Below are 26,394 nucleotides of genomic sequence, written 5' to 3'. Positions count from 1 at the left end.
TCTGCATTTTAGGGTGATTACCAGGGGATTGCTGCATGTAAAGTCATTCACGTGAATTTGAAGGGGCAGCTATAGTTGGGTGCTTTCAGGGGAGATTTCCCCACAGGTGATAAAATGCCCCTCCTGTCTTTGCCTTTAAGTGCCCATAAACTAACAGAGCTTCCAACTCACATGATAAATTTGAAGTACATCCCAACAGATACAGGTATGGGATCAGTTATCTGAAACCAGTTATCCAGAAAGCTCTGCATTATGAAAAAACTGTCTCCCATAGACTCCCTTTTATCCAAATTTCTAAAAATATTTTCCTTTTTCTCTGTAGTAATAAAACAGTACATTGTACTTGATTCAAACTAAGATATAACCAACCTATTGGGTTTATTTAATGTTGCCATTACTTTCTAGGAGACTTAAGGTATGAAGATCCAAATCACAGAAAGATAACAGTTCCCATACCTGTATAATCAGGGCTCATTGAGATATTTAAAGGGATAAGTAGAAAATCTGCAACTACCAGTTTTACAAATCACTGCCTCCATATAGTAGAACATGAACTATTCATAATTAGGGCGCATTTTTCATTAGGAAGTGCAGTAGAAACGCACAGACTATTTCATGTAAAAAACATAATTAATTTGCATATCTATTTTAAAATGAATGGGGCTACTGTAATACTTATTGTGCCTAAAGCATACTACAAAGAGAACTACATGCCTGGCAGTTTCTTGGAGGTTTAAGACAAATGCTTCAGCTGAAGCAAGCAATATGTCAGTTTATACTGATAGTTTATAAAAGCTACAGGCAGAAAATAAATGTTTTGGCTACATTTTTTAACCAACTTTTTGAACTATAAAGCAATATGTGCTATGAGATAATACATTTGTCTCAGTGAGTGTGGTGGAAAAAAGTTAATGGAGAAATTGAATAGAATATATCAGACTGGGCACTGGCTTGTCTGTAGGAATACTTCCTTTTCATATCCACTTTCAGGAATTCTTAGATAGAATGAAAGAAACAGATGACTTTCAGTATACCATTTCCTGGCCAGAGGAATTCAACAAGCTGCCATGATAAGTTTTTGAAGTTCTCCTTCTAGGTGAGAGAAAGAATTGAAAAAGTGAAAGAACTTTACTTCAAGTGTCTGAGTGAACAATGTAATAAAATCTGTTTGCTACGCTAGCTGTCTCCAGATTGGGCTGTAATTACACCAGAGAAGGAAGAAAGGTAGCTGAGTCTCAATCTAGATCATTTGTGTAAACTTAGCCTTCTTGTCAATGATGGGCTCAGGTTGCAGGCATGCAAACCACAAAATCATCTCCAATGAACAAAACAGAGACAGGCTCAAGTTCCATCTTGTGATTACCTTGTATTCTATCTGTCATTGGCGTTTTGAGAGTTGTTTAATCTGACAAACTAAGGTTAGAAAAGAAAACACATCTTCGTAAAGTTCCAGTGAATGCGGTGGGGGTGTGTGTGTGTGAATCTTTCCTTCATTCAGATATAAGGCATTACTTAAAATCAAATTCCAATGAAAAAATGATTATCGTATAGTTTTATTACTTCAAGGTACCAATACCCATTTAAATGATTAGAAGAAGTCATACAAAAATGTAAATCACCTTTGAGGACACCACTTTCAGCTGAAATGGTGCATATACTACTTTATCTGGTATTATAATCAGATTCTGTATTCCCATCTGTAAGTGAATATATAGCACTTAATTACATTCTCAGTAATAACATTTCATTTTATTCGGATCTGACAAAAACAGTCTTTTCCAGGCATGGCGGAATTTTACTAGGACTGATAACACATCGGTTGCACGGGCAATATACTGTATATATATATAATGTATATCAGTTTATCAGCTGTGTTTAGTAAAAGTGACTTGAATGTACAGACTATTAAAACATTAAAAGCTGACTGATTGCCTGGTCGCTTTCAGGTTTTCTATAAATTAGGAGTGTCCTTGATGTGCTGAGTCTATATTACAATAAAGTCTTGATTTTGTCAGTGTCAGAGAAGAGATTTCCTACTGCCACCTGCAGAATCACACCCCTTATGTCCTCCTAGGAGCAGGAAAACCACAGGCCACCACACTGGCGCCACTCCTGGCTATGTCCAATCAATACGGACTTATTTCCTGGCCATTTGCTGAGGTCACAGAAGCAAACCTCATTAATTATTTCTACTGGTGCAGCCTCAAGTGTGCTTCTGGCATGACAAGAGAAAACTGTTTGACCTTTTTTTCCCCCTCACATTCTATTTTTGTCCGCAGCAATTAAAAAGAAAAAAAAAAAAGGTTTCATGCCCACTGTATATTGTAAAGAGTGAGAATGGCAAAGGATGAATAAAAAGGCAGAATGGGTCTAGCAGTGACAGTTCTAGGTTTTGCAGCCCTCGAGTTCCAGAGGATTTCCGTAAAAACATAAGCAGGAGTCTCAGTTTCAATTTAGTGTCAGGAAAATCTAGTCACACCGTAAATAATGTTTTCCAAGGCAGATCTGGCCTCAGAGTCAGGAAAACACTGCAGAGCCTCCAGAGCTTTGTCTCCATGGTAACAACACAGGTCAATAGCAGAAGTTACACCTTTGCCAGCCTTGATTGCCTTTTGCAACTGTCAAAAAACACAAAAAAAGCCACTAATTATCAGCTATGATAAGACACACAGCTCTTAATATGACAGGATAATTAAATTTAACAGCTATTGTTCTGTGCCTAGTAAAGGCTTTACCTGCACAAAAATGGCAAATTCTGATGGCTGCTGAAAGACTAAAATCACGTCATGCTTAAAGAACATGAGACAGCTTTTTTTTCCAGGGAAGTTCATGGTCTAATTCAGTAGATGCACAGCTAAATCACTACCTTTCCTATTGGCTTTTCTTTTTGCTGACAGCTGGTTCTTAAGCAGTCTGTTGTTCACAATGGAACGCATCGTAAAGCTCACCTTGAAAAAAAAACAAGCTGCAAAATGGATCAGCAATTCGGCCAGATGTGCTGCTACCGTTATGATTACTATGAACGTATCCTTGTCTGTCTGCTGAAGGCTTGTCATCCTTCACTAATATCAAAAAATCAAAAATGCAATTTTTAATACTCCATGATTCTTTATAGATCCTTTTTTTCCTTTCTTTAACTTCCATCAGTTCTCATTGAGCGATAACACTCCCACTGCCTCTAATTCTCTGCAGTCACTAACAGTGGGGGTCATAATAACAATAACGACCGTTGCCTATCTGGAGAACACCCCAGTCACGTTTTCAATTTGCTTCCAACCCTTTTATGGATTGTGAAGCAGGAAGATTATATATAGAGGTTAGATTAACCCCTGCTTTTATAGCAAAGGAAAGAGTAATGAAATCTAGAACTCAGTCACTCCCACCTCCCTCAGAAACCTACAAATTATACATACATTAACCCTGCATAAAATATGGAGTATGAAGTACATATTCCTGCGTCCTCACTGGGGATTCTGGGAGCTAATAGAATTCCTGCACCAAATTATTATTCGCTGACACTTCTCACAAAGCATTATATATGAATTTATATAAGAATTTATAGGCATTACAGTTCCAAAATGGACAGCTTTAAACATTAAATAAAAGGATGGAAGTTATAATTAGTTTTTATTGATTTATGCCTGCTTTTTCAACTAGTACTAGGAAACACTTACGTCCATCACAAACAGTATTCATTGCACTCATGTTGAAAAGGGTTTCCAAGCTTAGAACTATTTCTTCTTGTTCTTGTATAACTGCAGGGACTGAACTGTGAGTGGCACATTTATCAAGGGTTCGAATTTCGAATTCATGTGAGGTTTGTCTTACTCTAATGAATTTGATTTTAATCGAAATTTGATTGGGGGTTATTTATTAAAAAAATTGAATATCTAAAACTCTAAAATTTTACTGACCCGAATTCAACCAAACTCGATTCAAGTTTTTTTCTCTGAAGGCTAGAAACAGCTCCAAATTGGACACTGGACCTCTTCCATTGACTTATACATGAATTTGGCAGGTTTTAGGTGGCAAATAGTCAAATTCAAATAAATATATAATAAAAAAAATCAAAAAATCGAATTAGAATTTTTTATAAAAAAAAACTCAAATAAGAGTTTGGACAATTCCTTAGTTGAATTTGACAGTTTTGACCCTAAAAAAAATTTGAAAATTCAAATTAGAATTTTCACTTTGACCCTTAATAAATCTGTTATAATTAACCACATTATCACGAAAATATTAAATCCATCAAATCATTTAGGATAAGCTTACTGCTTTCCAAGTTGGGTCCCGGTTCTCATGCCCCAGACCTTAAGCATACGGGAGTTATTCACAACAAAAACAGCATTAGGCAGGCACCAAACAGGAATGTCCAACAGAAATAGAATCCATGAGCCAAAAATTGAATATAAAAATATGATACTTTATTTTACACTACATCTAAAAGGATAAAGCCTGATGCTTTTCGTGTCCCACATGGACACTTAAAATTAGGCTAATTTTCTTGACATACACACAAGATAGTTAAAGGAAAGAGAGCCAATAAGAGATCACTAAGGCGGAGCTAGTAAAATTGCCTAAAGTTATAAATGTCTCTAGTGGCCAATTTGTAGAATACACAATATATAATATTACAAAAAATGTTTATCCACAGAAGTATAAATTCATTATATCCAAAAACATTTAGATGCATTATGTAAACAATTTTTATATATAAATATGCTCAATATAATATTATAGATATCTAAAAATATACATATATAACAATATATAAATCTATAGGTAAATAAAGGGTTTCATTTAGATAAAGCAAGAGATATCAAATTCGAAATTTAACCCCATTGGTTGTCTAGTTGCTAGGTAAAAAATCCATTTAGCAGGAGATTTGAAGTTGTACTTCCTCCTCAACTATTTGGAACAATTTTGTTTATAGCTATTATATTTAGAAAAGACAAATTTCTATTATTGCAATCCGCAAAATGCTTTGCTACAGGAGTAACACATGTTTCTGTTCTCCTAGGGATAAATTTATGTCCTCTTTTGAGGATTTGTTTCAAAATAGGATCAATTTCGAGAATCACTAGGTTCTTCTGGATAATATCTCTAATCTGATTAAATTGACAACTATATGTGAGAATACATGATAAAGTCCCAATATTATCTTTCACTTTATAATGGTCTCTCTTATTGGTATCCGAATTATTTGAATTAATATTATCACTATATCTCTTAAACAAATCTTCTCTTGTAATTTGTGCCGCTCTTTCAAAAGCTTTATCTAAAATATTTCTTTTTGTAATAATTTAGAATGAAGATCATGGGATTTGGCAATGAATTCATCATCTTTAGTACAAATACGACGTTAACGCAAAAATTGACTATACGGTATATTTTTAGTAAGATCTTTTGGATGACAAGACTTCGCATTAAGAATAGTGTTCACTGAACAAGGTTTCCTATAGATAGTGGTAACTACAGCATTGTTTTCAGTGTAAAGAGTAATATCCAAAAAATTGATGGACTCATTCATTCGTGAACTGTAAATTCAGATCATTGTGATTAAGATAGGAAAGAAATTCTGTGAAAGTTTTATGTGTGCCCGACCAAACAATCAGAATATCATCTATGAAGCGACCATAGTATTGTATATTTCCAGAAAATAGATTTTCATCTTGAAAAATATACATTTCTTCCCACCATCCTAAATAGAGATTAGTATAGGATGGTGCGAACCTCACACCCATAGCTGTGCCACAGCATTGCAAGTAATATTCATTATTGAAAAGAAAAAAATTATGTGTTAGTAAGAAATGAATAGCTTGTAATATAAAGTAAATCAAATTGGTGTCGTATGCACTATAATGTTTAAGATGATATTCAATTGCAATCAAATCCAAATTATGTGGGATACATGAATACAAGGACACTACATCTATGGAGGCCCATTTATAGGAGGCATCCCACTGAAATGTACATAACATGACCACTATCTTTGAGGTAGCTAGGTAATCTAAATACTAGAGGTTGCAGAAAATGGTCTATATACTCAAATAAATTTTCTCCTAGTGAACCGATGCCAGCTATAATTGGGCGACCTACTGGTGGTCTGATAATGAAAAAACGCTGTTCTTGGATTTTCAACCTTAAGAAAAGTGGCAGTAGTTTCTTCTATAATATTGAACTGTAAAGTAGTTGACAATAAATTCTAGTTTAAATTTTACAGTTGGATTTTTATTTAATTTTTTATAGGAAGACAGGTCTGATAATTGTCTATTTGCTTCTATTAGATAGTCGTTTTTATTAAGAATGACAATTTGGCCTCCTTTATCGGCTCTTCTGATGACTATAGTTTGATCTTTTTTAAGATTATTTAACGCTTGTCGTTCTCTATTTGTAAGATTATCTCTACATTGAGGAACATTATTTACTGTATTTATCTCATTATGTAAATTTATTAAGTTCTTTTTCAATATTTTTCTGAAATATATTTATTAAATGATCTTTTAAATAAACCGGGTAAAAATTTGTCTTTGGTGTGAACTTATTTTTCACTATCTCACAACTTACTCTACCTGAGTCTGGATCAGTATCTCGCTGTAAGTTTTCTAAATGGATAATTGATTTCAACTCCTGAAAATTAGGAAATTTAGATTGTTTAAATTCAAAATCAGATTCAATTCTCAGTTTATCAAATTCCCCCTTCTCTTCATTAACGAAATGTTTTTTTAACAAAATTTTTCAAACAAATCTATTGATATTACTGTATCTATTGATACAATTACTGTATCAAACAAATCAAAATTTTTTGTCCATCAATTTTTTGGATATTACTCTTTACACTGAAAACAATGCTGTAGTTACCACTATATATAGGAAACCTTGTTCATTGAACCCTATTCTTAATGCGAAGTCTTGTCATCCAAAACATCTTACTAAAAATATACCGTATAGTCAATTTTTGAGTTTACGTCGTATTTGTACTAAAGATGATGAATTCATTGCCAAATCCCAAGATCTTCATTATAAATTATTACAAAGAGGTTATAACATAAATATTTTAGATAAAGCTTTTGAAAGAGCGGCAAAAATTAAAAGATTTGTTTAAGAGATATAGTGATAATATTAATTCAAATAATTCGGATACCAATAAGAGAGAACATTATAAAGTGAAAGATAATATTGGGACTTTATCATGTATTCTAACATATAGGGGCCCATTCATGAAGTTCGAGTGAAGGAATAGAAGAAAAAATACTTCGAATTTCGAAGTGTTTTTTTGGCTACTTCGACCATCGAATGGGCTACTTCGACCTTCGACTACAACTTCGAATCGAAGGATTCGAAAAAAATCGTTTGACTATTCGATAGTCAAAGTACTGTCTCTTTAAGAAAAAACTTCGACCCCCTAGTTCGCCACCTAAAAGCTACCGAACTCAATGTTAGCCTATGGGGAAGGTCCCCATAGGCTTGCCTAACTTTTTTTGGTTGAAGGATAATCCTTCAATCGTTGGATCAAAATCCTTCGAATCGTTCGATTCGAAGGATTTAATCATTCGATCAAACGATTATTCCTTCGATCGTTCGATCGAAGTATTTGCGCAAAATCCTTTGACTTCGATATTCGACCCTTGATGCATCTGCCCCTAAGTCTTCAATTTAATCAGATTAGAGATATTATCCAGAAGAACCTAGTGATTCTTGAAATTGATCCTATTTTGAAACAAATCTTCAAAAGAGGACATAAATTTATCCTTAGGAGAACAGAAACTAGGGAATAAACTGACCCCAAGTTTTATCAAATTTCAATAACAAAAAAACACATGGTTACAAACTAAAGGCTGCTTTCAGTGTGGCGCGAGTAGATGTATTACATGCAAATTTTTGAAGAAAACATCAGTTTTTACTTCTTCCATTACAAACAAAATCTATAATATACAACATTACATTAACAGTAATACCAAGAACGTAATCTATCTTTTGACGTGTACTAAATGTCAAAAACAATATGTAGGTCAAACTGGCCTTAAATTGAAAGATAGGATTAGAGAGCATATACTCAACATTTCAAAAGAAACATGTGTTACTCCTGTAGCAAAGCATTTTGAGGATTGCAATAATAGAAATTTGTCTTTTCTAAATATAATAGCCATAGACAAAATTGTTCCAAATAGTCGAGGAGGAAGTACAACTTCAAATCTCCTGAAAAAAGAAGCTAAATTGATTTTTTACCTAGCAACTAGACAACCAATGGTTACATTTCGAATTTGATATCTCTTGCTTTATCTGAATGAAACCCTTTATATACCTATAGATTTATATATTGTTATATATGTATAATATTATATGGAGCATATTTATATATAAAAATTGTTTACACAATGCATCTAAATGTTTTTGGATTTAATGAATTTATACTTCTGTGGATAAACATTTTTTGTAATATTATATATTGTGTATTCTACAAATTGGCCACTAGAGACATTTATACCTTTAGGCAATTTTACTTGCTCCGCCTTAGTGATCTCTTTTTGGCTCTCTTTCCTTTAAATATCTTGTGTGTATTTCAAGAAGATTAGCCTATGATTAAGTGTCCATGTGGGACACTAAACGCGTCAGGCTTCATCCTTTTAGATGTAGTGTAAAATAAAGTATATTTTTATATTCAATTTTTGGCTCATGGATCCTTAATAAATCTGCCCCTATGTGTTTTACGATTATATACAGTTGCACTTGTATAAAAAACAATTTAGAAACCTTGATAAATATCAGAAACTAAATTTGTAAGGGATAATCTTTCCCTCCAGTGAAGTACAAGGACATTAAAAGGCACATCATTTAATGGCTTTATGTTCCAAGCAAGGTTATAATATTCATATTCAAAATAGGAGCTGAATTTATTTAACAATACTCAAGGGTTTTCAATTTAGTTTTTACCAATTTACAATACTTTTGGTCCTGAGACTAGTTTAGCATTACAATACGCATAATAATAAGCATTTCTGCATTGCCGTAACTACTAGTGAAGCCACAATTAGTTTATCATAGTGGAATTCTTTTACGTTTTGTAATTATTACAGAATCCTTGGACCCAAGATTCCTGGATCAGGGAAATGCATTTTGCTGAATTTGGAAGTGGGTTAAAAGCTCACTCTGACAGAATGCACCCCACTGTACTGACTTCTATGAGCAAATAAAATCACTACCCTGAAGACAGAGTGGGGGTTATTTATAAACACTGGGCAAATCTGCACCTGGGCAGTAACCCATGGCAACCAATTTAGATGATTTCTTTCAGTGTTCAATCTACAGCTGGCTGAAAAAAACTAATCACTGATTGGTTGCTATGTGCAAATTTGCCCAGTGTTTATAAATGAGGTCCACAGACTTTTGGACTGGGGAAAAAACAATAACTTATAATAGGGATGCGCTATATAGATGAATTAGGACAAGAAATGCAGGTAGATTACACTTTAATATGCATGATCAGAGTGTTTCCCAGGAGCTTGCATGATTATCAGCTGGGTATATGTTATAACAGTCTGGTCTAAAAGGTACAGGGAAGTGTGCATATATATGATATGAGCTGCATAGTAATGCATATTGGCAAAAGGTAAATGGGGTTGTTCTCATTCCAAATGCTTTTTTTAATAATGAAGTCCAAAGGCACACTGGGCTGATTTTCAATCTGAGGATAAACACAGGGCAAGAATGAGCCCCTACACTCGAATCAGCACTTTCTGTGTCTGCACCCGAAACCATTGCATACACCAGGGTGCAGGCATATGGAGCTGTTTTTGGCAGTGTGTGACTGCATCCAGGTCAATGCAGTTCTGGGCACAGGCTCAGAAAAGCACTGATTCATGTGTAGGGGCTGATTTTTGGCATGAGTTTATCTATAGCCTGAGAATCAGTCCAGTGGGCCATTGGCCTTGTGCTTTTACACCATCTTATGTCTTTCTAGAGAAAATATGAAGAGGTCACAGACTCTTAAACTGTTTAAAAATAATACATTAGTTGCTGAATGTTTTATCTTTGGCCCTGTTGAGCATAATCCCTAAATTTCATTACAGACTGCTGTTAGAATTTAAATAATGTAATAGTTGCTAATAATCCACAGATGCTGTTGATGTATCAGCTAATGTAGAAAATTCAGTTCAATTACAGTTCAATGCACCTGGATTTACCAAGCTGCCAGACTGAAACACCAGAGACAAGAACATTACAGTTTAAACTTCAAAAATACAAAAAATAGAAAGCAATTGGAAGAAGTCTTTATTTTTTGTGTACTATCTGATAACAATGGAAATGAAAAAAGTGTTTGGTTAGTTGAAATATTTTTTATTTTCTCATTAAACAAATAAAATCAATAGACAGCAAATATTATGCAGAAGAAGAAAATACATTACAGACGACTCAATAGTATGATATTATCGTATACCATACAAGAAAATTAACAAGAGCCAACAAAAATTAACTACCGTATATACTCGAGTATAAGCCAAGGTACCTCATTTTACCTCCAAAAACTGGGAAAGCTCATTGACTCGAGTATAAGCCAAGGGTGAGAAATGCAGCAGCTTCTGGTAAGTTTCAATAAAAAAATTGAGGGTTTCTGCTCCCATTGCAGGTGCCGGCGTCTCATTTTTGGATGCCGGCGACCATTCTTGGACGCCGGCGAATATTCTTGGAGACTATTCTTGGATGCCGGCGACTATTCTTGGACGCCGGCGACTATTCTTAGGCGCCGGCGACTATTCTTAGACGCGGCGACCGTTTTTGCGCTTGGCCCGAGTATAAGCCGAGGTAGAGTTTTTCAGCATATTTTGGGGGCTGAAAAACTTGGCTTATACTCGAGTATATACGGTAAGCCAGTGGATGCAAATATAATAAAAGAAAGAAAGAAAAAGCCCATTAATCATCTGGAATGTCGGATAGATCTTTTTACAGTTGAAGAAACCGCATTATTTGATCACCTGTGTTAGAGTTGAAGTGTTTGGAAGGTGAACAGCCCTTCTAATTTCCCTTCTCAGTCAGGTAATCAAATGTCACAGGGGGTAGCAAACACATTAGATGCACCCTGCTAATGCAGTAAAAATGTCCTGCCTGCACCAGGTGCAGAGAAGTAGTCCATAGTGAAGTCTTCTTCTACTGCACCAGCAGTGTGTGTCTAATGCACATAAAGTGTGCCGAACGCCCAACATATTCTGGTTTTAATTGCACCAAATCTTTATACAGATAATATTGCATTAGGGTAGTAATTGAATCACCAAGGTCTGCAGCAATAAAATATGTGACACAAAAGCTTATATTACATAAGTAGCTGCTAATATCTGAAACTAATTTTCAGGCATCCTTAGCTGCCTAGAGATTTACTGTCCAACAGGAAAAACAAAAGCCAGAATTACAACTTTAACACAAAAGAACTTTCCTCACCTTTGCACGGTCAATCAAGTTGTCTTTCAGTTGAGCCTAGGTAGACAGAAACACAAGATTAGGTTTAATTAATGAATATATACCAGTGGGATTATGGAAAATTTTAAGCAACAGAGGGAATCTCACATTAAAAATGGTTTTATTGTGGGTGACCCACAATTTCTTATTGTAATTATTATTAACATGTGTCTATAAAGCGCCAACATATTCTGCAGCACTGTCTGATTTATTGATTTCTAGGGTGAGCCCTTGCAACCAGGCAGCAGATTCAACTCCAAACTGCCAAGTTTTGCAAAAATAAAGGCAAATTAAAAATCACAAAAATTTAAAATACAACTAACTGTAGTCTTAGAATATCACCGTTTTTTAAGTCAAAGAGCAATTTTAAAGCACTTAAACTTCCACTTAAAGCTCAGATATTTCTGAACTTATATCTAAGTAAAATATATGGTAGGGAACCAACCAACACATGCACTTGAAGGAACATAATCATCTCTTCTTTAAGGAATGAGGGGGTCATTTCACTGTACTAAACATAGCAAAACTGGGCTTAATTAAGGATAGGCTTAAAGGGCCTGTGCTGGGGAGAGCTACAGTATATTTTATTCTAGTGACATAAGAATGAGCCACCCTTACTAAGGTGTAATGTGTAACATTTTAGTAAAAACAAAACAGAGCTTAAGTATTGTAATCAGAGGCATAACTACATATTTAATAGTTATCAAGGCAATTTGTAACTCTCCTCACTCTGCACAGTAGCAATAATGTCACATCCCAGTAAAGGTATTGGATCCATTATCCAAAAACCCATTATCTAGAAAGCTCCAAATTACGGGAAGCCTCCAGTAGACTCTATTTTATCCAAGTAATCCAAATTTTTAAAAATGATTTCCTTTCCTCTGTAATAATAAAACAGTACCTTGATCCAAACTAAGATATAATTAATCCTTATTTGAGGCAAAACCAGCCTATTGGGTTTATTTAATGTTTAGATAATTTTCTAGTAGACTTAAGTTATGAAGATTTAGGGAAAAATTAGTTATCTAGAAAACCCCAGGTCCTGAGCATTCAAGATAACAGGTCCCATATCTGTAATTTATTTTGTGGCCACACCCTATAAAAACTGAATTTTTGCTGATAATGCAAGAAATGGATATTACACATTTGTCAGTAGAAAACAACATCAAACTTCATCTTTACTAAGCTCTGTTCAAGGTAGATAGCCCCTAGAACAAGATTCTTGTGCAGTCAATCATTCGGAACCTCTCTGAGATAATGGTGACAACCTGGGAGCTCATCAACCCACCGGCTGGAACTAAATTTAGCTGCCTCCACTATGAGAGTTACTAGCCTTGTTGTGTGTACACTCCAAATGATTATGGAGCATATTTGTTATGCTGTGTAAAATGAAATTCGCCAGAAATACTGTGTCAAAAGCTGTGTAAAATAAATGTCGAATTTATTAAGTTGTGTTTATTTTACGACATATGAACACCAGATTTGCTGCTGTTATTTTACATTGCTTCTGGCGGAAGTTACTCAAAGCTAAACTGCGTAAAATAATTACACCATTTTAACACTGTTTTAAACACGGTGATGTGTGCTGAATTGTTCCTCTATTTTTTATACTACATACAGTAGTAAATATCCCAATAAATGTCACTCTTGTCTGTTTGTGGCTCAAAGTCTTTACTCTTCTTGCATCCACTAACTGCCCAGCACTTAAAGGGGTGGTTCTTTTGGTATGTTATAGAATGGCCAATTCTGTGCAACTTTTCAATTGGTTTTCATTATTTATTATTTATAGTTATTTGCCTTTTTCTTCTGACTCTTTGCAGCTGTGAATTGGGTGTCGCTGACATCTACTAAAAAGCAAATGCTCTATAAGGCTACAAATGTATTATTATTGCTAATTTTTATTACTCCTCTTTCTATTCAGGCCTCTTCTGTTCATATTCCAGTCTCTTATTGCTTAAATGCAATTTGAAGAGCTGCTGAATAAAAAGCTAAATAACTCAAAAACCTTAAATAATAAAAAATAGAAAACAAATTGCAAATTGTCTCAGAATATCACTCCCTACATCATACTAAAAGTTCTCAAAGGTGAACAACCCCTTTAAATATAAAAAAACCTACCAGTTTATTTCAGCATTAATTACAACGCTAAAATAAACAGCTTCTTTTAATTATACTTAAGGCTGTATGAAGGAAAAGCATCTGCACACACAAAATCACAACCTTGTTACCTGTATCTGCAGTGGGAGCTTTTGAGAAAGTGGCTGGATAGCCACGAAACGCGTTAAGCTATGGTTCCTTTATATATGATGTCTTTTTAATGGAATATTAACAATAAAATATGGATTTTTAACGCGACTTTTAAGTCTATGTATCGCCCTCCATGGTGCACCATATTTACTTCTAAAGGTTCTGGACTATTGAGCTTTACCGGGGTAGCTTTCTACGTGTGGCACATGGAGGTTTGAGAATATTGGAGTGCTCCCCGGTAACTATTCTTGTGCAGCTGACACAATCCTTTGTAGAGTATTATTAACGTATGCTCTGGTAATTGTAAAGGTGCTGCTTCTACTGCTGTTGTCTGCAGATAGTGCCACTACTACAATAAGCAATGTGACAGGCGCATGCACAAAAACATACCTCCCAACATTTTGCCAAATAAAAATGGGGCAAAAAAGTTGTTGCGCCTAGCGTGGCAAAATGTTTTTGACCATGCCCATTTTGTGGCCACACCCCCTAATTACCATGTTCATTTTACAAAATTTGGCAGGTTATGAAAGTTTGAACATATTTGTGTTTTTTTGTTTTCAGTTATTACAGTGTTGCTAATGAAGGTGAATTGTCTTTTAAGCTGTGTGTCTAACTTTTTCCAAGGGACCTGTTATCTTATATTGATTACTTATTTCCTTATCTCAACATTTGCAGTACAAATGAGAGACTGCAGGTTGAGCTGTCAAAAGAGGGACTTTCCGTATAAAAACGGGACAGTTGGGAGGTATGCAGATGTAAATGTAAATATGCAAAGCACAAATGCAAAACAGAAATTAAACGAAATCTATTGTCTACAGTATGTTTTTAAAAAATTAAATAGGGTTCAGAATATTTTCTCCTTAGTTAATTTAGCAGATTTGTGCACCAGTACATGTATGTGATCTGTTACATATGTACACCTATAATACATTTGCATATATAAACTTTATATACCAATGCATACACAAACTAACTCCATACACTGCAGAATCCTTCTCCCCGGCTGAACAGAATCTGAACCCTAATTTGCATATACAAATTAGGGACAGGGAGGGAAATCACGTGACCCTTCCCACGTATGCAGATTCGGATTTGTTTTGGTATTTGCCCAAATCTTTTGTAAAGGATTCGGGGGTTCGGCCGAATCATGTTCTACAGCGCGTATGTGCTAGAGCACTGGGGATTACACATACAGGAGTAATCATCTCCAGTGCTCCTTAGGTTGCGGCTGCGGCATTGGAGGAGTGTTTAAACCAGACAAGGGGGTGGGTGAGCCAAATAATTATGGGGAAGCTAGGGCAGACAGGCCAGTGATATTAGTACGTGGTCATGGGGGAGAAGTGAGGGGGGCATTCAGTTTAACAGCTAAGGAGATCCCTCTGTTACAAGGAAAACTGACTAATACTAATTTAACTTATAATTCTCCACTAAGTAATGCAAATTTCAAAAGTAAAAGTAGTAACCTCCGCTGTATGCTGGCAAATGCACAGAGTTTGTCAGGTAAAATGGAAGACCTAGAATTAATTGCATGCTCTTAAAATTATCATATAATTGGTATCACTGAGACCTGGTGGGATAAAACATGTGACCGGGCTGTGAATTTAAATGGTTACAAACTTTTTCGAAGGGACAGAGGGATTAAAAAGGGTGGAGGAGTGTGTTTGTATGTAAAGCCTGAATTAAAGCCATGCGCTAAAGAAATAACCATAGCTGGCACTGGTAAAGGGGTAGAATCCCTATGGGTAGAAGGCAAAAGGTTAGAAAGAAAATGATCCTTGGTGTATGCTACAAAACACCTCATATACTGTAAGTGACGAGAATGAAGCCCAGCTACTTTTACAAATAGAAGCGGCTTCCCAACTAGGTTGTTATAACTAAGGGTGACTTCAATTATCCAGACATTGATTGGGTTGCCAAGACAGAAAAAAAATAGTAGGTTTGTAGATATGCTGAATGACAACTTTTTATTCCAGCTCTTAAGAACCAACTAGGAATTACTTTTGGATCTTGTAATAACTAATAATATCGAATTTATCTCTAACATTTGTGTGGATGAGCATTTAAGGAATAGTGATCATAACATGATCTCCTTTTAGATTATGCTGCTGAAACAGCTTTATAAGGGAGCAACTAAAACACTGAATTTAAAATTTGTAAACCAGTATAAGGGCATCTCTGTAACATATCAAGTGGGAAATGCATTTCACAGGGTTAAACACGGAACAAAAATGGAACGTTTTTAATAAATATAAATGTCATTATAATCGGATTGTAAGCAAAGACAAAACCACTGTGGTTCAATAGAAGAGTTGGCTTTAAGGTGGGTATGAAAAGACATGCTTTTAAGGCTTTTAAGTTAGCTGCGACAGCTGAAACGTTTATCACTATCAGGTACAAGGAGGCCAACAGATCATGCAAAAAAGCTACAGTATCAGACAAGCTAAAATCAATATGGAAAAGGGTATTGCAGCACTTGCGAGGGCACATGATTACACTTTACAAGTACATTAGAGGACATTATAGACAAATAGCAGGGGACCTTTTTACCCATAAAGAGGATCACCGTACCAGAGGCCACCCCTTTAGACTAGAAGAAATGTAGTTTATGTGAATATATGGAGGGGTCAGTGAGTGTATGTATGAATGCTGGGTTTCATTTGGAGGGGTTGAACTTGATGGACTTTTGTCTTTTTTTCAACCCGATCTAATTATGTAACTATGAGCTGGCAGTTTATTGGCAGTGTATGGTGCAGCCAATGGGCATGAACGATTAATGTCTAGCAGGTTTGATTTTCCCCTTGTAGCAAAGACTGCATCTGCACAGTAATACGGTGCTCGATTTAATGGCTTGCATAGTGGCAATTATGATCCAATCACTGTCTATAAGCAACCAAGTTGGCAGCTTATTGGTCGCAGAGTGATGCGGTCCTCGTTCTGATGGCCTTCATATCGGCATTTAACCATCATTGGCCAGATATTAGTATATTATGGTGCAGTCAATATTGGACCAAAAATCTGTCAGATATCAATCAGGCAGGTTTGATTTTCCAGTCAGATCATAGACCGCAAAGTAACTTTGATGCAAGCCTCAATCCTATGGACTGCATTAGCACCCATCAAATGAGCAGATCTTATAATGTATGGCCAGTTTTATACTCTGTTTAGATGCAACTAAGTAAACCCTACCTACCTCAAATTGAGTTAAATCTAACCACAAACTGCAAATGTTCTCTCAACTAGTCTAGGTGCTATGGTCAAGGTTGTACTTGTCAGTAGGCAACTATTTAAAGCTCCACTGCAAGGCTAATAATGAGTATTTGCACCACACCGGTTTGCCCGAGTACATAGTTGCTAATGTGGTTTTGTGATACATTGCTAGGTTCTCCACATCCATTCTGCCTTGTGCTTCAATTTCCACTGACAATGTTGTACTTTTTACTTCATTCTGTGTGCTTTTTGACTCAAAAAATTGCACAATCTACACTGCACAGGGCTGGTATTATAACACATGAGGATGGCAATTACCTAAAATATGTAGACCTGTGCTTTAATAAAAATATGCAAGTTGTCTCCAGGGTGTGAATCCAAAATACTTAACTTTTTAAAGAAATAACTCTCTACTACCCCATGCGTTATTACTGGAATTACTGCATATCTCAATTGTGAGTGATTATGTCCTACTTGCTTTAAATGGCGTGGAACTGGAAATTTTAAAACCCATACAATCATGTATGGGTTGAATAGTCTCTACGGTATACATCAGTCTACATGGACTAATATAATAAACCACATAATATGTGGCACATGTATGATAACCTTTTATAATATATACAAAGTCCCAACATCTGCTTTCACTAGCATATCCCATATATTACAAGGTCTCCTACATTATGATATATGGGGTTCCTGAAACTCAATCACATTAGGATAAGGCTGCATTCCCCAATGTAAAGATGTGCAAAATTTAGGATGATAAGTATAAATGGAATACGGGGCTTTTTACTCAATGGATTTATATATGTATTTGAGAGAGGGAGAGAAACATACAAAAAACTCTCCAAAATCATCATGCTGTATGAGATCAGAAGATCATTTTGTAACAGAAACCTCCTGACTTTTGCTTTTTCATGTTTATTTGCTAATGAGATCCCAGGAGTACTACTGGCAAACCTATGGCTTTTTTTGGATTTTCAGAGGCAACTACTTTAACAATGACACACAGAAATGAAATAATTGTATCTAGTAGGATTTTTCTTTTACTTGTCTAATTTAACTCGTAACAAAATTACCTTGCCCTAAAACCTAAATATAATGGCATTAAATGCTCAAATGTATTGGGGGAAAACCTGAACCATTGCAATCGGATACAGTATGTTTAATTTTCTAACTTGTAGTAGACTGCTCAAAGCTTATTATTTCTCTGCCAAACGTCATGTTCTTTTCTTCTTTGTCAGTACAGGTATGGGATCCGTTATCCGGAAACCCATTATCCAGAAAGTTCCAAATAACGGAAAGGCCGTCTCCCATAGACTCCATTATAATCAAATAATCTAAAATTTTAAAAATTATTTCCTTCTTCTCTGTAATAATAAAACAGTAGCTTGTACTTGATCCCAACTAAGATATAATTAATCCTTATTGGAAGTAAAACCAGCCTATTTGGTTTATTTAATGTTTACATGATTTTCTAGTAGACTTAAGGTGTGAAGATCCAAATTACGGAAAGACCCATTATACGGAAAGCCCCAGGTCCCGATGATTCCGGATATTAGGTCCAATACCTGTACCACAAACATAGTCTTTTCTAAAAACAAATAATGCAACCATGCACAGAACAATGAGGGGGAAATAGTTAATAGGGGTCATCTGCATAACACTTCATGCAAGTGCACTAAGGGAAGCCAGAGTGCACCCCTTAAAGGAGAACTAAACCCTAACAATGAATATGGCTACAAATGCCATATTTTATTTTCTGAACTTATTGCACCAGCCCAAAGTTTCAGCTTCTCAGTACCAACAATGATACAGGACTTCAAACGTATCACAATGGGTTACCATCTTGGAAAGAGTCTGCGACACTCACATGTTCAGTGTGCTTTGGCCAGCTGTTGAGAAGCTAAGCTTAGGGGTCACCGCAAATTATCAAGCAGAAAATGATGTTGGCCTGTCATATAAGCTGATGCTACAGGGCTGATTATTAAATTATGATGCTAGTTGGACTGTTTCCAGAGCTGCCATGTTGTAATTATCTGTATTAATTAGTAATCAGCCTTGTTCTGTGACATTTATATTCTGTGTGTACTGTATATTGTGAGTAGGTCCCTAAGTTTAGTAACTGACAGCAGCACAGAGCATGTGCACTGAATCAGCAAAATGTCTCTGGATGCCTTGGACTGGAACAGAAGTCCAAAACATAATGTACAACATTTCTAGCCTACTTCTTTAGTTAAGACTTTAGTTCTCCTTTAATGTTCATGTAGGAACCACCAGGGGGCTCCTGCACTCTGCACCAAGTGGAAAGCAGTGTCAGCCCACAATGCTTTATAATTGAAAGTATACCTAAGCAAACCTAACAAGACTCAAGATAAATGGCCTTCTGTCTAAAAGGCACAGAACTTAATGCCAGTGTAGTGTGTTGAGCCCTTAAGAGCCTTCTTCAAAAGGGTAGGCCTAAAAATGTTTTAATTAAAATTGTAACTAATTACAACAAGTATACATAATAATTAAGGTTCTGCAAGATTATCAATGTTTAACAATTTGCTGACTATCTGAACTGCACTATGGCAATATGAATAATAAAGAAACAATCAAATGTGTTTACCTCTTTGATCTGCTGCATCCAGGCTTCTCTTCCAATAAATTCCTGGTGAAGAATCACTGGAGCAGAATTCAAGCAAAATGATGAATCACTGTATTTCCCATTGATGAATGGCTGCAGGTCTGAACTTAGCTAAAGGATAAATATATAAAAGTCTTGTATTAGAACGGTCTACAGATTAGAGCAGCAGTTATTTAACTGTGGGGGTGCCTCTTTATGGGGTTTAAATGAATGTTGGAGGGGCTTATCTTCTGGGGCGAATGTTTGCATTGAATACTATGGAAAACTAGTTAGGTGTAGTGATATTCTCATATATCTGCATCTCATTATGAATGGCTGTGCCACAGAAAAGTCCCTGAAGGCAAATAGTCCAAATATATGTATATATATAATATATGTATATATATATATATATATATATATATATATATATATATATATATATATATATATATATATATATATATATATATATATATATATACTGTATATATATATATATATAGCTTTTTGTTACTAGTTAAACAATGTCACTACTACAAGAGCCATTTCATAAAACAGTTGCTTATGTAACTTAAAAGGCACCTGTTGTCAAAAAATAGTATCCCACACTCTGGTTGGGGGTAACAGTAGGTTTTTTTAATACAAAATTGCCCCCTGCCAGCAGTAGGACACTCATATTTAGAGCTCCCTGAGTGAGTGTCCATGCCAGTCAGAGTGCATGCGCATAACTTGCTTATGATGTCACAAAAATGTGCATAATGAGCAATCTGCGGCATTCGCTCGTTATGTGCATGTGTGTTCCCTAACATGGCCGCTCGTCACCGGGAGCTCCCTCCCGCACCTTTGGTTGGAGATAATATTTTTTGGCAACAGCTGCCCTTTAAAGCAACTCTTCTTCATGAAACATCTTATCAACAGGGGTCACTATTTTATTAGACGTTTTGAATTAGGAAACCTCATCAGAGCAAACTTGGCTGCGCCCACTGATAAATAATGTATGCAATTAAAGGAGTTTTTCACTTTAAAATTAACTTTTAGTATGATGTAAAGTGTAATATTCTAAGGCAGTTTGCAACTGGTCTTCACCTCTTCAATTTGAAATTTCTGTGGTTATATGATTGCTATGACTGCAAGCAGCCAGCCAGGCAATGGTGTCAATGAGATACTGGAGTATGAATAGGAGAGGGCCTGAATAAAAAGGTGAGCAATAAAAATTATCAATAGCAGTACAATTGTAGCCTCACAGAGTAAAACAATTTTTAGCTGCTGGGGTCAGTGACTCCCATTTGAAATCTGGAAAGAGTCAGAAGAAGAAAAAGGAAAATAATTAATAAAAACTGTACAAAATTACGACCAGCTGAAAAGTTGCTAAGAATCGGCCATACTATAACATACTAAAAGTTATTTTAAAAGTGAACTACCCCTTTAAACGTGACCAGTCGACCCAAAAATTATTTAGTCCTATTGGTCAAGCAAAATGAACTTTAATTACACTAAGGGGCCCATTTACTAAGTTCGAGTGAAGGAATAGAATAAAAAAAACTTCGAATTTTTTTGGCTACTTCGATCATCGAATGGGCTACTTGACCTTCGAGTTCGACTTCAAATCGAACGATTCGAACGATTCGAACGAAAAATCGTTCGACTATTCGACCATTTGATAGTCGAAGTACTGTCTCTTTAAAAAAAACTTTGACCCCCTAGTTCGCCACCTAAAACCTACCGAAGTCAATGTTAGCCTATGGGGAAGGTCCCCATAGGCTTTGCTATCTTTTTTTGGTCGAAGAAAAATCGCTCGATCGATGGATTAAAATCCTTCGAATCGAACGGTTCGAAGGATTTAATCGTTTGATCGAACGAATTTTCGTTCGATCTATTTGAGGTAAATCCTTCAACTTCAATATTCGAAGTCGAAGGATTTCCTATCGGCAGTCGAATATCGAGGGTTAATTAACCCTCGATATTCGACCATAAGTAAATTTGCCCCATATAAATTATTTGAATCGTTTCCTTCAGTCTGGAAATTCATAATTGTAGCAAGCAGGCAGGAGCCATTTTGTGGACACTGTTATTAAGGCAAGCCTTGCATCATCTCAGATTCTTGTTTGTGCACCAGAATGGGGAACCTGATGTCCATCCGCATGCCCTAGCTACACAATTAAACCGTGAAGAGAATAGGGGAATGTGTGGAGAGCAGTGACATGTAGGAAGTGCTGAATGGAAAGTGAAAGTAATTGTCTGCCCCGCCTCTATGCCTAAGGAATAGAGGAGGGGCAGACAATATTTGATTGACAGCTGAGAGTTTACAACAGATATGAATGCTTTAATAAAAAATAGAAATTAGATTTCATGTTTAATTTGAAAATGACTTTTATTATAAAACTTTTTGTGTCTGGGTGACAGGTCCACTTTAAGACTTCCCATGCAGAAAAAAGGCTGTGCAAGGACGCGGACAACATCCTCCAATTTTATTTCGTTTTGGGCCAAAATGAGTGCATTCCATTCAACAAATCATACTGCTGGCACTGATTTAGACAAATCTAGAGATATTCAGCTGTGTGACAGCCCCACCTGCAACAAGTCCCTGGATCAGTTTGTAATTCTGGCAACTAGACAAATCTTTCAAACCCCATTATTTACATCAACCAGTGCATCCACCCTGTGGAGATGTCGCTTTCTGTTTAATAAAATGCTTGCAATTATATTTAAACTGGATTGTCTAGTGTATATTAAGCAAAATGGCAAAAATCATAATTATAGTGAAGGATTTAACATTAGACAATTTCTGCATCTTGGCCACATACCAATCACATTCTGTTGGGATAAATTTGAGTTTTGTGTTTGATTTATTCCATGAGGTCCAAAGCACCTGCTTAGTCTCTTTAGGTTGCACATTTTGTGTTGGCAATAGAACACAAACACCCATAGCTGACACATGGAGGAGTTTAAGTTGCTCCTGGGCAGAATTTGAAAACATTAGGGAATACATCACTAGAGCCATCCTGTACATAAAATCACTCATAAATTATGAAATGAGAATCTGCTCTGTTCCAGTACCTTAAACAACAGAAATTGGGACAAACAGTTTCACTTTAACTTAAAATCACTGCAAGTCAAATAGATCCCATGAGGCAAAGCATTTGCCTGATTTATAGATACATATTACTAAGTGAACTTTTGTTTTAACTCTATTATTGCTGGCCACAACAGCCATCCTTAGTATCATGTGTTGCTAGATAAAATGTTTTCCCGTAGAAAATAATGCAGAAACCTATAACACACAATGTCAGATTTTATGTTCTGTTGTAGCCAAAAAAAATGACATTCATTTTGTATTTATTGAAGGTATGTTCTGTATATTGTGCTCTTATCCACAAGATCAAGCTGTAAACAGTGCATGTTGCTATATGAACTTCAGCACCATATTACCGACCCAGCTTGTCAGTCTAACACAAAGCGAGTTTAAAGGGGAAGCTTACTTTTAAATTAGCTTTTAATGACCATTTCTAAGCAACTTTTCATTTACATATACCAGGCTTTAAAAATTAACTTTTTTTTGGTCTTGATGTTTTAGTTTGCACGGTGATTGGATTTACTGGCCTGCGACCTAATGCATGTGGTTATCAGGTCAAGAGCTGACCCTTACAATCAAAAACAGATTCATTTGGAGGCTTTGGTTTTATACTTTGATATTTCTTGCGTATCTTTCTATTCAGAACCTCTTTTGTTCACATTTCATTCTGACTCCCATGCTGCTGCTAAGTGCTATGTTAATTAAGACACAGTAATCTAAATTTTACGTATGAGATCTTCATAAAATATACATATTTTAAACCCCAAGAAATAAAAAATAAAGTAAGGGAAGGGAAATTATTTATACAGCACTTTTCTCCTGTGAGAGAGCAACCATTATAGGCATACTAGGTATGCTGGAACACCAGGAGATTTCAGCATCTTGCCGAATCAAGGTCAGACATCAATGTTTTATCAGAGCCTCCAAGCCAAATCCTCCTAACTGCAAATTGCCATAAATACTATTGCCTACACAACATTAAAGTTAATATTAACATGAGCTATCTGTTTTATATGTAACATTTCTGTTCTATTTCTCTTTATAGGGGATGCTATGAGAATATAAAACACTTGTAGGCTGCAGCTTTCTCCCAGAACTGGAACCAGATTTATAGGCACTTTTTTAATCAAGCAAATGTCGGTGAGATTGTAGTTTTGTGTAATAAAACAGCAGCAGTTGAACAGATTGAACGTTAAGATTTGTTTAGGCATTTCTACAGATATACTGACATAAAGATAAACTATCTAGAACAAATAAATACTATAGGGGGATGGTATAAAGTTCTGCCATAACTATGGTGCAGAGGGCATTTTCTCTTAGGGCTGGGGAAGGGAATGGATCTGCGTCTCTCAACCTGCATTAAACACACAGGCTGAGGGCAGCAGAGCCTTAGGATGAAGACGCTGCCCCAAAAAAGCTTACAATCGATTATTTTAGACTGTGAAAAAGTGCTGATGACATCCTTTGACTTGTACTGGAAAAACCTTTGAGGCCGAAGATGCACTAGTGAGTGTCTTCAGGCTGAATAGCATGACTTCTGACACTATAAACCATTTTCAATTTAAGTGAAAGGGAGGTAGCATGGGTGGTACTGAGGAAACAGACCCAGGCCCACAAAACCATTGGTTTTACAAGTATTACTGCTGGCTTAAATACACTACTGGGGAAACTGTGCCACCAGTGAATTTACAGAATAAGACTGTGATTTAGATGGGCATGCCCTCACAACAGGTGTGATTCTGACCTTTTTCTATATTCACTCCCAAAATATTACAACAATCAAAAAGTGTGGATTTCTTATTTATTCATTCATATTATCAAAACAACTTTAAACTTTGTCTACTCTTATATAAGTATTTTAACACATGCTATCCTATCATTAGCACATTTTTATAAAGCACCACGGTGCTGTACAATAAATGGGCACATACAATGAAAATACAGGTTAAGATACAGATTAGAAAAAGAGGCCCAAAGTGTGCAAATCTTTACCCTGAATACAGACCTTGTAACTGATAGACATGTGTTTTCCATATTGGAAAGCCCTTGACTGAATCTCTGAATCATGATGTGCCAGTAGCATTGCAGATTGACAACTCATTGCCAGCAGCGAACCATGAGAGAGGAAAATATTCTTCATCCAGTTAGATATGCCATTAACATCTGTATATGTGTTCTGAAAAATATAAAATAATTAGATGTACACACAAATTTAAAACGAACATTACAACCACTGCTGTAGACATTATGTGGCCATCAAATAACCTTTTACTGATTACACATGAAGCAGACACTGTGGATGCACATATTTCCCCACAGTGAATATGGCACACCAAACAACATGCTTGTCCAATTTACATACTTTATTTAACGGCCACTATATATTTTATTTTTCATTTGTATTAGCTTAAAAAATTAAGAGTAAAAAATCGATTATTTTCAGCCCAGCTTTGTAGAAGGCGGCAGTGATGTGACTTACCTATCACACAACTGCTCAGCAGCAAAGCCAAATCTTTTGCTAAAACCTCCCATTAAGTCCTTCTACCCTCTACATTCAGGGAGTGTGGCTTGATGTTATGGAGGCTATGGCCATAACTGTTGTTCCACAGTATAGCATTACCAGGAGCACCCAAAGTGTTTATCATAACCTTTACAGAGGTGTAACAGTAAACCATGCTTGAATATGTATCAATATATGTTATCAGCATCAATAAGCAGTATTAAACATATATAAGTCATTATTAACCTGGGTACATTTTTAAAGCCTGTATATATCTATACCATCTACACACATAAATTGTATATCTATGTATACAGTAGTGAGCTGTAGAAACTTTATTTACATGGTTTGTAAGAAAAATCTCTCCCTGCCCAATATTGTTATTTGGAACTTCAAAGTCTATTTTAGGTGGTGTGAATTTTTAAACCAATTGGCTCTGCATACATATAAATATGTCAAGAACTTCTTAATACGAACTTACCCCTGAGATGGAGATCATTTAGTACACTTTGCAGTCTATTGCAGACATTCCCAGAGAACTTCTCGATCATTCTCCAACTCCTGATATTATAACGCACCCCTTTCATCCTTATAGTACACATGGGTAAATCATTTTAAGGGGTCAAGATTTAACTTGCAAAATGGCAGAGGTTGGCACGTGTTTATTGAAGTTCTAAAATGGCTAAGAAGATTAGGTTGAACCTGCTGAGGTTTATTACAAACACATGATGTGTGAAGATGATGGGAGTATGAACTCTGGATTGGAAATTCTAGATGGGGCTGATCTCTCTAACAGCCGGGAGACTAGTTTCTCTAGTAGTGGTGGGGAGGAGAGTAGAGTCAGGCCTAAGCAGATTGTGGTTGTAGGGGACTCAATTATCAGGAAAGTGGATAGGGTAATTTGTCGTCCGGATCGCTACAACCGAACAGTTTGCTGTCTACCTGGTGCCAGGGTTCGGCATGTGGTTGATCGGATAGACAAATTATTGGGTGGGGCTGGGCATGACCCAGCTGTCTTAGTGCATATTGGTACTAATGACAAAATAAATGGTAGATGGAAGACCTTAAAGAGTGATTTCAGGGATCTAGGCTCTCAGATCAAGGAAAGGTCTTCCAAAGTCATATTTTCTGAAATTTTGCCTGTGCCACGTGCAAGTTTAGGAAAACAGCGGGAGTTTAGAGAGCTAAATGCGTGGCTCAAGTCTTGGAGTAGGAAGGAAGGGTTTGGGTTCCTAGAGCACTGGGTTGATTTTTCCTTGGGGTACAACCTTTAGAGTCGTGACAGTTTGCACCTCAATGGAA

The 26,394-nt window shown here is 36.0% G+C and overlaps 1 protein-coding gene across 1 annotated transcript in view; it reads right to left on the bottom strand.

The window, feature by feature from the left end:
• Positions 1-1,485: 1,485 nt before the first annotated feature.
• LOC108716846 (all trans-polyprenyl-diphosphate synthase PDSS2) overlaps positions 1,486-26,394 on the bottom strand; it is a 100,222-nt gene continuing 75,313 nt past the window's right edge. Inside the window, exons 5-8 of the mRNA XM_018263337.2 lie at positions 24,598-24,768; positions 19,520-19,648; positions 11,434-11,469; positions 1,486-2,618 (exon numbers count right to left, since the gene is read on the bottom strand). Coding sequence (XP_018118826.1) covers positions 2,460-2,618; positions 11,434-11,469; positions 19,520-19,648; positions 24,598-24,768 — 495 coding nt within the window. The 3' untranslated portion in view covers positions 1,486-2,459. The remainder of the gene's footprint in view (positions 2,619-11,433; positions 11,470-19,519; positions 19,649-24,597; positions 24,769-26,394) is intronic.

Source organism: Xenopus laevis, chromosome 5L (assembly GCF_017654675.1).
Source record: "Xenopus laevis strain J_2021 chromosome 5L, Xenopus_laevis_v10.1, whole genome shotgun sequence".
Taxonomy (NCBI): Eukaryota; Metazoa; Chordata; class Amphibia; order Anura; family Pipidae; genus Xenopus; species Xenopus laevis.
Note: the sequence above shows the minus strand (reverse complement) of the source record. Positions and strands in the feature narration are given on the sequence as shown.